The sequence below is a fragment of the Grus americana genome, chromosome 2 (genome assembly GCF_028858705.1).
Source record: "Grus americana isolate bGruAme1 chromosome 2, bGruAme1.mat, whole genome shotgun sequence".
In the NCBI taxonomy this organism is placed as follows: Eukaryota; Metazoa; Chordata; class Aves; order Gruiformes; family Gruidae; genus Grus; species Grus americana.
This window is the reverse complement of record NC_072853.1, coordinates 3,188,130-3,201,313: the sequence shown is the minus strand read 5'-3', so window position 1 is coordinate 3,201,313 and position 13,184 is coordinate 3,188,130. Positions and strand designations below refer to the sequence as shown.

General features: G+C 42.5%; 1 protein-coding gene across 11 annotated transcripts in view; it reads right to left on the bottom strand.

Annotated features, from left to right (window-relative positions):
• The window catches only part of TSNARE1 (t-SNARE domain containing 1), a 498,360-nt gene that overhangs the window by 273,228 nt on the left and 211,948 nt on the right, over positions 1-13,184 (bottom strand). For all 11 annotated transcript variants that reach the window (XM_054816241.1, XM_054816249.1, XM_054816243.1 and 8 more), the window contains one exon: positions 2,716-2,806. In XM_054816241.1, coding sequence (XP_054672216.1) covers positions 2,716-2,806 — 91 coding nt within the window. The remainder of the gene's footprint in view (positions 1-2,715; positions 2,807-13,184) is intronic.

The following is a 13,184-nucleotide window of genomic DNA, read 5'->3' as shown; positions in this document are numbered from 1 at the left end:
GGAGCTCATGTGTCCAGGTTTTATGGAGGGGAATGAACTGCAAGGAAGTGAGGCATTACCTTAAAAACCAAGTGGCAAACAAAACCAAATCTACATTAAAGCTACTAAGCAGAAATGTTCACTTTACAGCAATTTCAGCTGTTTCAGACAACTGCTTAAGAATACAAAAGTAAATTTTATAAAGAATGGGATAAAGGTCTTTAATTTTTAATCATACTATTTTCATACACAGAAGAATATCCCAGTCTTACAGTTCTTTATCCAAAGATATAAAACCATTTTTACAACAGGGCAAGTATCATTATTCCCATTCTACAGATAAAAGTCTATAAACTTTACATTTGTTACACATGCAAAATAAGATAAGATTGCCACCCTGGAGAGCTGATCTAATGGTCCAGCACTCATCTTACAAAAACCTGGAATTCCAGATAGGTCTCTTTATTTAACTCCTTTGAGGTTAGTTTGAAAGGAAGCCCTAGAATAGCCATGTGCTATTTTACATCAGTCTCCTGCCTTGTATCACACTGATCCACTTTCATCAGTATCTTTGCTCCTGAAATACTATCAATTTGCTCAGTTGGGCATCCTGACTCCAATAGCTCCAGCAGCACCTGGAGATTTAAAGGAAGTCAAAGAAACTCCCACAGTGCACCTTGTTGGTGGTGGATTACTCCTGGAAAATAAGGAAGGAAAAAAAAAAATCTTTTTTTTTTGTCCGTGTGTGCATGCAAAGCAAGACACAGAATAATGAATCAGAAAGGACTGACTATAAAGCTCTAAACTAATGGAAGGCTTTTCACGCTGTGAGAAATTTCATGGGAGGAAAGTTTGCAATGCTACCCAGATCCCAAGAGGGACTTACTGACCAGCAGCCAATACCCACCCACTAGAACTATTTATTCTATATAAGGGAGGAGGGCTACAGGCTTTGTATCCAAATTTGTAGGTTTAATTACTTAAACTGCACAGTTAGAAAAGAAGAGTTAAAAAAATAAAATCTGTTAAATTAATTGACCAGGAAGTAGAAAAAGTTATGATGTGATGCCAATAGAGAGTGGGAAGTTTCTTCTTCATATTACCATAATTGTTTGCATCTCTATTTCTTTTGGCCTTTAAATATTCTCCCTTTTAACTTAGCAATTTTTCTCCCCAGGACAGTAAAAGCTATTCTGCTGAGAGTCCCCAGTGGACACTACATGGGCATCAAGGGGAAATAATGATATTCTTGTGTGGCACTATAATTGGGTTTAACGTGACCCAGCCTGATTTCCCTTTGGACCTAATTTATGTCACAAAAGGGAGCCAGGAGATCAGCACAAAACCTCCCAGATCCCCATATATCCAAGAAAGCAACTTCTGTTTCACCAAGCTTTGATGTAATTATTCTCAGAGAATAGAAGAGAAAGGAAAAAAAAAAATAGTCCTTGTAGTCCACCACCAAGTCAAAGCAACATGTTAACAAAGATCAAAGTATTAAGGTGGATGCCTGCATAAGGTCAATATCTATGTACGGAGAACAGTCATTCCAGGCTTCCCTCCCCATCTTCTGGAGCAGATCATCACCCATTCTTTTTTTTTTTTTTTGGTGGGCTGAATTGCACATAATCCTCCATCAGTTACAAACGTAGCCTGGGGTGATTCAGCTCCTAAATCCTTACCTCAGATGCCTGTTCACAAGTGACATAAATCCAGGCTGTAAAAACCACTCGGACAGAGATGAGTTGTGTGTTTAGAGAAGTGGGTTTTTTTCTAGGTGGAAGGATAGTAAGAAGAGAGTTGAAGTAATAGAGGACTTTAGAGAATGTCAGGAAGTGAGTGAAGGTAAAACACCAGTTCAGGTAACTTCCTGATGCACAAAGTATATATGGATGCTGAAAGCAAGAACGTAACAGAAAACTGCTAGGTAGACTCGAGTAGGAAGGAATTGTCTTTATTCTCATTTCAGTTGCTGAATCACCTGTTACGTGGGTGAAACTTCTCCTCAACTCTCACACCAGCTGGAGTTTGCTCCTCACAGTAAGTTTCTGTTCTTCCCCAAGATGCATACTACAAGCCAAAGTCAGTAGGAACATGTGGGGTATAAAGGACAGAAACCTTCTGTTTGTCCAATAGTTGCATTGAGGACCAGGGGATGGGGATCATTCATACCCCTGTGACAATGACTTTCATATGAGTTGAACCAACTGATGACCAACTGATGTCCGTACAACAGATGGGGTTGCCGTGGGGTAAATTGTAATTCAAAGTCCTGCTCTGATCTGGGTACAGGCTGTAATTACCTATCCCCACCACTGCCTTCGCACTAGCATAGAGCACTGAATGAATGATATATCCAGACATATTCCACTGCTTTGCCTTTTCTGGACACTTCAACACACTTCCAAATTCATCTGCCCCTAGTACACCAACTGTCTTTAAGCAACGCCAAACTCATGTGGAGAGACGCGTGTGAGCTAGTCAAGTGTTTGTTGCTGAGTTCTCGATTTCCAATTCCACACGATCCAGCTTTGGGAGAAGAATTGGTTTCTGCAGCAGTTTTCCCACTGGTAATTTATACATGCAAGCTATGCTTATTGTGTAACAGGAAAGGAAGTTATAGCAAGACATGGAGCTCAACAGCTTTAAAGCACCCACTGCCCCTTCTTTTTTTCATTATTCCGCCATCCGTAAGCCCCAACACTCTCCCCCAACAGCATCTTGAATGACACGTACCCTGGATGAGCCTCTGACAACCTCAGACAGCTGCTTGATGGCTTTGGTGCTAGTCGTGATGGTTTTATTAGTCTCCTGCTGGGTTGCATGCCTGCAGAAGAGAAGAGATGATAGGAATTGCAATTGAAATTAATTGCATAATGAGATACTTAAGAACTTTTTCAAGCTGCAGATCAATTGAGAAAACACAACACACAGCATATGGAGCCACAGTAGGACTATGCAAGTCCAGGGCCTTGACCAAGCAATGGCAGACAGAAGGCTGTAGGAAATACTAGCAAGGAGCTGCCCAAAATGTTCCTCCTGGCATCAGCACAAAGACAACGGCTGTGGACCTGCAAAGTCACTGGGGGAAGATAAGGTGAAAATAGGGAGTGGGCAGGTAATGAGGCTATCACAGATGGTTGGCGTTGCAACTAAAATGGTTGAAAGAAGCATTGTCTAGCAAAAAGAGACGGGACTGGGGAGCTACCTGATGACTTGCCCAGGAAAATTTTGTACTCAGAAGAGAAATTTGAAAAGACATAAATTGAGCAGGACAAATTTACTTACCATGATCATCTGCCTGCTACTGACATAGTATGTCCAGGAAAGCACCATGAATGCAAAGGTGCAGTGCTGCTTTATGAGCACTGGAACAGGCAGGCAGGGAGCCAAACCAGTCCCCGCTCCAGTCATGGTTGTCCCTCTCCTTCACACCCCAAATTCCAGTATCATTATTTCCTGCAGGCACTGTTTGCTGGCTTCGCTGTTCAGGACCACACAAAGTAGGGGAAAGAGACATAAATGCTGCCCAAAGGTATTTATTAGCTCAATCCAGTAGTTCCCAGCTTTACAAGGTCAACAGGGCATTTTCAGCCTCCGAGCTTCCCCAGCTTCACATCTTTTTAGTCAGAAAGGGATATTTTTCCACAACGCTTCAGTCAAAAACTCTAGAAAGACTCAAGAAAGACCTGGGAAAAAATGATCTTTTTTTTTCTTCCTTAGAGGACACATTTGAGACATGGTTGTATTGAAAAGACTCATTTGTCAGTGCTCTATTTTCAGGGTGGGCAGAATGTGGAGTGAATGGAAGTTCTTTGATTAAAAAATGTTAAGATGACTCTTCATGGCCTCTCTGTCCTGAAGACCCACGGCCCATCCTGGCACTTCAGCTCCTTCCTGCTCTTTGTCAGCACTGATGGACACCAACTCTTTCAAGACTTATGTCAACTCTTTCAGCCCCTCCTTTGAGGAATAAGCCAGCCTCCAAACAGTCTTTCCCAAATGCAACCTTAACCACAAATACACTGAGACGTCTCAACAAACACTCCACTGACTCTCATTTCCATCTGGTCAGGGTAGATGGACGTAGGCACCATGAACTGCAATATTCACCCCCATAGCAAAGTTTTGCAGTCTTTATCCACTTAAGCAAGGTCTCTGTGCAGACAGTTCAGGTGGGAAAGCTGTCTAGGATAAAAGTGCACTTCATTTTATGCATTGTACCTACCAGGTATAGAAGTGAAAGCATACCATGAAGATAACATCTCCTAGCTGCAGAATAGTAATTCAGATGTACGTTCAGGGTTGAACAAGAGCACAGAAGGCATGGACTCCTTTGGCACCACACAGGAAAGAGAAACAATCTCACATGCAGACAAGACTGGATCTGATAACTAATGATTGTAAGTTAAATTAAGATACCATTTCTATATCCATTCCTCAAAATGCACTTTATTTATTTATGATCCCAGGACCCACTTGCACCAGCTGACTAATTACATCACTTGCAATTTCAGATGGAAGAGGTCATATCTACCACAGACAGGTATTCCACACTATCATCGCAAGAGAGGGAGCCGGGAATTGGTTTCTGTCACATCGCCTACCTTGAGGAGTACAGTTAGCCTGATCCCCAATCTTTTAATCAAGTACAGCTTGCCACCAACTGCACGAATTTCATAAGCAGCAGTTTCAGGACTGAGAATTCCACAACTAATTCCTCTTAATGCAATGCAAGGCGCTGGAGTTGACGTCCAGTCATTTTGCAAACCTCATTAAATTATCTGCCCACAGAATGAGACAGGGATTTACATACCAGCAATTCCCCATCCCCAGAGTAAAATGGCTTGTTAGGCTCATGCATTTGATCCTTCCCAGTCTGTAAAGTTAAATAAAGTCTCCATCATTTGCATTCTAATGCAAATTTTATGTTACGTATCTTATGTAACAAATCCACACCGCACACAAACTTTGCACTGAACTGCTGCAAAATAACTGGGAGCTGGAGTACAAAAATTAAAAAGTTCTGCCTTCCACCTCTTAATTTGAAATGCACTTTAACCAATATGCTGGTGCTTGATTTTGGCACTTCCCACCATGTTGTCAGCCCAATTAACTTCTTATTCTTCAGCCTCAGAGATATGCTCAGGAATCAGACAGTGATTATATTTAATTTACATTAAATGCTATTAAGATCTTCATTAAAAAAGAGGCCTTGAAACTCCACTCCCTGCAGCACTTTAATATGTAATGGTAACAAGATATGTCACTATTATTATTATTATTGTTATTATTAGCTTTCTTTATATTCCTCTCCCCATGGAAGTGTGAAAGTTAATTAAAGGGGTGTCTCTGATGAATAAAATTTGCTTCTGAAAAAGTCCTCCACACAATAGTAAGTTAAATACTCAGTCTATGGAGATACCGAGTACCTAAAATACAAACATTGTAAAAGACTTATCTGGAAATAAGCACTCTAAGAGTAAAAACAAAAAGGGCATCTCTTAGGGAGAATAACATCTCTCGCTGTGCATTTCTGTACGCACAAAGATTGCAAAGACAATGCACTAAATAATACAAGAGATGCCACACTGCTGCCTAAGAGTTTCCTATAGCTGCTGTTTTCTTTACCAGAGAAGTACGGTCCACCGAATCCATAATCCCCAGCGCGCAGCTGCTTACGGTTTGTTCTTTGAACGATCATATCTCTAATTTATTTATCCAGTTTTAAAATGAGCATAGCGAAGACGCAGATGCGGTGACGGCTGCTTCCCTTCTCCGCAGGGACAGAATGAAGGAGCTTAACTACTGTTTGCGCCGTTTCTTTGAGACACTTGATGAATGACCAAGTCAACAGAAAGTAATCAGACCCAAAATGCAACAGCAAAGACTGGCAAGGGAAAGACTCCTCTCTGCCTTGCCGTGCCTGCTGCCACTCAATAATCCCAAAGAGCTTTGTTTTCTAGTTCCAGCGGGAGAAAGGCATTTCCATTTATAATACAGGATATGGCTTATTTTACTTTCATCTGATCCCCAATATAATGGCAATATCAAGGTACAGATCATGGATACCCTCACTGTACTGGCTTAAACTTCATTAGATTTCATATCTCCTTTGGCACAGCGCAACTGCACAGCAATGGAGTAGCTTTATGCATTTAGGAGCTGGGTGGTCAAGTAGGTTTGGCTACGGTTAAGCCAGGTAGTGCAGCATAATTTAAACCATCTATTTGTCTTTTGCACAGCAGCTGTAATGCTTACCACTTGCTCCAGTTTTCCTGTACAAAAAGAGGTAAAAATTATAGTACGTGGAGCAGAGCACTGAGCTGCATGATCTGTGGCTTAAGCAGAAATAGGTTGAGTATCTGCATTTACATATATTCCATCATTCTTGGAGACATAAATATGTAAGGGTGCATCAAGCATGCGTAAGGAAGCTATTCACACCATAAGACTTTAGACAATCTCTTCCCTGTCTTAGAGCTGGATTTTGCGAAGGACTGACATTTGCTGGAGCTGATGACAGGCCTCAGCAAACTATAAATACATGTATCTAAAAATATATGCATTGGCCATAGGCACAGCCATGGAGTAGCAAGTAGTACTTAGTCCCTGAGGCTCTTATTCCCCTTCCTCCACCTAATCAAGGTGCTTAACTTCAGAGCAAAGCCAACGGAGGTCCTTCATGGCCTGTGGAGAGGGGCACCTCCAAAGGCGCTGCAGAGAAGTCCACTCTTCAGCGATAACCCACCACTTTTGGGTGTCTCCTACACAGCTGGGGTGATTGTATAGCAGAGCTAAGGATATTTCCAGAAACGGGTGATCCAGGCTGATGCATTCAATAGTTGTGTTAGCAAACACTTATCCATAGGATGGAAACTTGTGCTGTGTTAGACTGCTATAACTTAATCATAGAATCATAGTATCACAGAATGGTTTGGGTTGGAAGGGACCTCAAAGATCATCTAGTTCCAACCCCCCTGCCATGGGCAGGGACACCCTCCACTAGACCAGGTTGCCCAAAGCCCCATCCAGCCTGGCCTTGAACACTTCCAGGGATCCAGGGGCATCCACAACCTCTCTGGGCAACCTGTGCCAGTGTCTCACCACTCTCACATTAAAGAATTTCTTTCTAACATCCAATCTAAATCAACCCTCCTTCAGCTTGAACCCATTACCCCTTGTCCTGTCACTACACTCACTGATAAACAGTCCCTCACCATCTTTCCTGAAGCCCCTTCAGGTACTGGTAAGCCGCAATTAGATCTCCCCGGAGCCTTCTCTTCTCCAGAACAAACCGTAAGCAGCTGCATGCTGCAGATTATGGATTCAGTGGACCGTACTTCTCTGGTAAAGAAAACAGCAGCTATAGGAAACTCTTAGGCAGCAGTGTGGCATCTCTTGTATTATTTAGTACAGTCTTTTCTCTTTTCTATTGCCCATAGACAGGCCCTTGCCTCGTCCACAAGCGCTGCTGGCTCTGCTTCCACATACAGGGAGGGATGAACGCAGTGGGCATCTCTCATCTATAACTATTTCCTGCAGATGTAAACAAAGCAGCAAGATGAGCTAGGAGGAAAGGTTGTTTCACCAAGCCCTAAACTATCTTTACTGTATCATTACAGTCACCAAAGGAAGAAGGGCTAAATCTACTTGTTCTGCCTCCAAACTAACACTCACGACTCCTTTTTTTTCCCCCCTTTCTCCTTTAGGACCTGATTGTGCATGTTGAGAAATCATTTGCAACAGAGGAAAATAAGAGCTCTAATTCTGGTCTGTCAGCAAACCACTTTGCATAGGTGTAAATCATCCAGCGGAGTAAAAGTCAGGAGAAAAATGGACTGCTACTTCCAGGTTTCAAGCCACACAACATTCTATAATAAAAGCATCATAGATTTCCAATTTGCCTGTCACTTGAAAGTATTAGGAGATGTGGCACTATTTTTCTTTAGGGAGCTTAGGGGATGGTCTGTGGTTGTGTGGGAAGAGAAGGGGAGGTATTGCAAATCAACCTGGCACGGGTGCTATGTCATCTTCAGAGACGAACATGGCTATAGGCTAGCAGCTACGTTGTCCTGCGGTTCTGGATTAAAACATATGAATTGTAGTCAGATAGCAATCCTCATAAAATTTTATCACAAAAATGCAACCAGGGCAATATACAACAATGCAAACCCTAGCAAAATTTTCCAGCTTTTTTTTCTACATTGCTTCTTAAAAATAAATAATAAAAAATGAAAAAGCAGTAAATACTAAAGTAAGGAGAATATTTGCTCCCCTACAGAATTTGACCAGTCTTTGCAAGCAGCTAGTTACTCATTGACCTGCTACCAGAAATTCAGATTTGTGTTTTTCAACTAAATTATCTGCAGGTCAGTATATAAGACCCCCTCTTAACCCCACATCACCCACAGATTACTTCAGCATCGCCTCAGGCTCCATCTGTCAAGTCATTACTGACAACTCAGAGACCAGTCAAAACAGGACCCCACGGGAAGCCACTTAACAATGTCATGGCCATTAGTCACCTCTCAAGTTATTTTTCCTTCTTCCACCCATACTATTACCAGGTAAGTTTTAATTTTAAAAAATTCACTTTATTTCCTAATAAAAGAACCCCTTGTAAATGCCTTGCTAGAACTGAGCTATATTACACCTCCCTCTCTCTCATTATCCAGTAAGCCTCTTAGCTTATCAGAGACAGAAATTAATTTAATTCGCCATAATTTCATTTTGATGAACCCTGGTGCCTACTGATCATGATAGGGGTTTTTTGGGGTTTTTTTGGTTTTTTGTTTTTTTTTTTCTCCAGGTGCTGATAAACTGCTTACTCCTTTTTAACTGCTCTTGCAACTTAGGCTGTACAGAAGTAGACCATCTTCCTGCACCACACTGCTGCAAAAAAAAAGCAAGCAGGACCCTCCCTTTTGAGCCCAAGGACCTCAGCTGACCTCCTTGAGCTCTTAACATTTGCCAGCATTTCCAGCATTGCCCCGATAATCCTTTTAGCGCCCTAAGATAAATGGCATCAAACCATGACTATTCTGATTGCTTTGCCTATGCTTTTTAATTCTGTTGTGCCTTTCGTATTTCTGCATTAACGAGTGGACCACGGCTTAACATCTGTCACGGAAAGGTTACTGGAATGTATCGCTGCAGGAATTCTCAGTGGCATAGTCAAAGACGCCTGTAACAACACCAGAAAGCAACTAAGCAACATACAATCTACATATAGTTGTTATCACGCCTTTCCTCCAGTAATTTACTGCAGCTCTTTGCTGGAGCTTGGATCAGAGCTGTCCTTCCAGGTTTTTCAGAAGCGTTATGCCCACCTAACGCTCAGGGTTGCTGGATTTAGGACTCTCTAGCAGGAATAAATGGAGCCAGTCGACTTTCAGGGAGAGACAGAGAGAACTACACACAGAGTCCTGCAAGTAGTCCACAACAACAGACTGGGTGGAGAATGGATTGAAAGCAGCCCTGAAGAGAAGGACTTGGGGGTATTGATTGATGAGAGGCTCAACATGAGCCAGCAGTGTGTGCCTGCAGCCCAGAAAGCCAACCGTGTCCTGGGCTGCATCAAAAGAGGTGTGACCAGCAGGTCGAGGGAGGTGATCCTGCCCCTCTACTCTGCTCTGGTGAGACCCCACCTGCAGTACTGCATCCAGCTCTGAGGGTCCCAGTACAGGAGAGACATGGAGCTGTTGGGGAGAGTCCAGAGGAGGCCACGAAGCTGATCAGAGGGCTGGAGCACCTCTCCTATGAGGACAGGCTGAGAGTGTTGGGGTTGTTCAGCCTGGAGAAGAGAAGGCTCCGGGGAGATTTTACAGAAGCCCTCCAGTACCTGAAGGGGCTTCAGGAAAGATGGTGAGGGACTGTTTATCAGGGAGTGTAGTGACAGGACAAGGGGTGATGGCTTTAAGCTGAAGGAGGGTCGATTTAGATTAGATGTTAGAAAGAAATTCTTTACTGTTAGAGTGGTGAGGCACTGGAACAGGTTGCCCAGAGAAGCTGTGGATGCCCCTGGATCCCTGGAAGTGTTCAAGGCCAGGCTGGATGGTGCTTTGGGCAACGTGGTCTAGTGGAGGGTGTCCCTGCCCGCAGTAGGGGGGTTGGAACTAGATGATCTTTGAGGTCCCTTCCAACCAAACCATTCTGTGATTCTATGATTCTATGATTCCACAAACACAGAAAAGGTTTTATATACCATAAAAGAGTATTAGAAACTGTCCCCCTTCTCTGAAATTTGCAGAGACATGGATGATGTGTTATGTTTTTAACCTCTAAATCTTTGTGGAAACATTATATATGTGGACTCCAATATATGCAAACTTCCTCTTATAACTTGCCCGTTGCAGAACACAGGCTGGAAGCTATAGACACCAAATGCAATAAACAATATATCCAAACCCAAGGACTTCATGCAGATAAAAAAGACAACTGATGTATCTGCTTAAATACTTTTTTTCATAATTTATACTCCTGTAGAAATTAGCTCCTTGTCATTGTTTAACCCCAGCCAGCAACTAAGCCCCACACAGCCGCTCGCTCATTCCCCCACAGTGGGATGGGGGAGAGAATCAGAATGCTAAAAGTAAGAAAACTCACGGTTTGAGATAAAGACAGCTTACTAGGCAAAGCAAAAGCTCTGCGCATAAGCAAAGCAGAACAAGGCATTCATTCCCCACTTTCCATCAGCAGGCAGGCATTCAGCCATCTCCAGGAAAGCAGGGCTCCATCACACATAACAGTGACTTGGGAAGATGAATGCCATCACTCTGAATGTCCCCCCCTTCCTTCTTCTTTCCCTATATGCTGAGCATGACATCATATGGTATTGAATATCCCTTTGGTCAGCTAGGGTCAGCTGTCCTGGCTGCGTCCCCTCCCAACTCCTTGTGCACCCCCAGCCTACTCGCTGGTGGGGTGGGGTGAGGAGCAGAAAAGACCTTGGCTCTGTGTAAGCACTGCTCAGCAGTAACGAAAACATCCCTGGGTTATCAACACTGTTTTCAGCACAAATCCAAAACATAGCCCCTTACCAGCTACTATGAAGGAAATTAACTCCATCCCAGCCAAAACCAGCACACTCCTTCATTTCAGAGTAGAATCAGAAACAAAAGAAGTCTGTGTCTTCCTATTTAGGAATTTCTCAGCCATAAAACTCTCTATCGCATGAGCTTACTGAGTGCGTGGCTGAGCCAGGGACACGCACAGGCTCTGCATGTCACTGCAGGAGATGGCAGTCCCATCTATTGTATTTTAACATTAATCCCAGTGGCTACATCCCCATGTCTAGCTCGTGGTCCTATGTAGTTTTAGGGTCACGGATGGTGTTAAGAGCACCACTTCACACTACATCACGTTTTCTGTCATTGCTAGATGTCTTTTTTAAATAATACACATGACATGGCAATACACCCCCTCACTGCATGCACCAATCCTAACTGATACAATGATTCAGATAGACTGGATGAGTGTGCAAGAACGTGTCCTACATGCACACATGTATGTAGGAAAGACAGGGACAAATGGACAGGCGATGAATTGCACTGCACATTAATTTAGTCTATTATCCTTCCCACACTCGTTCTCTTGACTTTAGCATTTAACGTGGGTTAATACTCGGTATGGCACTGTGAAAAGTAAAGATGAAGGGCACTTTACTGATGTGAATGAGTGATCGATTGCTTTAGCTCTCCTGGAGAAACTGTGCTGAAACCATCATTAATAAAAGAGCCAGAGCTTTGTACCTTGGACTATGAAAAGTTTTGGTGAACAGAGATGTAGATCTTTTGAGGCTTTATTCAGATTTTAAAAGTTGCTTTTGCTGTTTTATGTGTTTTCTTGCACCAAATTTTTCAGTGGCAAGAACATCTAGAGCAAACATATGAAAAAAGGGAATGAATCACACAAATTTCTGAGATGTAGGCATTTTCACCCCTGAAAATACGTTTCATTAAAAAAAAAAAGCCAACTTTGCTTAAAACCAGGCAATTTTAATTGAAAAATGAATCCATTTCACTCAAACGACTGTGAGGTGTTTTGTTATTTTGTGAAGTGAGCAAGAAATCAGAGGCAAACAAAGAGCTAGAGACACCTTTCAGCTTGTGTTATTATTTGTGTATTTCTAGTTAGGGGTATTAAAGCACAAGCTCTCTTATGTATATCCTTAAATTAACTAAGCCCCGTTCCTCGATCGGGATTTAAGTGAGAAAGAAAAAGCATTAACAGTGATTGTACCACTGAAAGTGTCAATGATGTGTAGCAAACAGGCTGTCTTATAAACCTATGAAAAATGTCCACCCTTTGATTAGTAAGAAATCTAAAAGGAAAGGCAATGACCAAGCAATTCTTCTGTAGTCTGAAGTATAAAAACAGGTGGTTTATCATCTCCAAGAAGCTCAGCTTTAAGAATCAACAGACAAACATCCAGAAAGCCTTGCAGCAGTGCAGAAACATAAAGATTTCTGTTCAACCATGGCAAGAATAAAGTGCTATGGGTTTCAGAAGGAAGCAGATCAGCAAAGGAAACACATCTGATGAAGTTACACTGCCCTCCACTCCATCCCAGATGACAAATGAAGGAAATGTCACCATAAAGCTCATAGACCAGCTTGGAGGAAGGTTTGATACGCGCTGATTTCCTTAACGGGTAATGCGAAGACACTATTTCAAAAGAACAGCACCGAAAGCCAGTGGGACATCAGGTTTGTTAGAAATACGCATTTTAGGCACTGAAGAAAGCCTTCATAAACCTTCATATTGAAGTTAATAAATGTTGCACTGGAAATATCAATTAGCTAAGCTGTCTGGACAATGCAAATGTGCTGGCATTTACAACAGATGTTGAAGAGAAGACGGATGCAAAATCCACTAATGGTGAAGTATCATCTGAAGGAACTGAACATTTAGCAAACTCCTGATCTATTTGATTTGCTTCAGTACCGTCACTGGCAGAGACAGTGGCATAGCTTTCATCTTCCGATAAATGAGCATGGATCCCACAACCTGGGTTTCTCTTGACATCTTTCTTTTCCATCTGGAAACTCCATTCAGATGGGATACGATGATTTTGGGTTTAGCCGCCTGGGATAAGTACTTCTTCCCAGACTTCAAACATGCCTGATCTGTCGAGTTCATGTGCAATGAGACCATATCCTTCTAAATAGATAAGCATCTTCTGGACCGCTCATGTATCACAC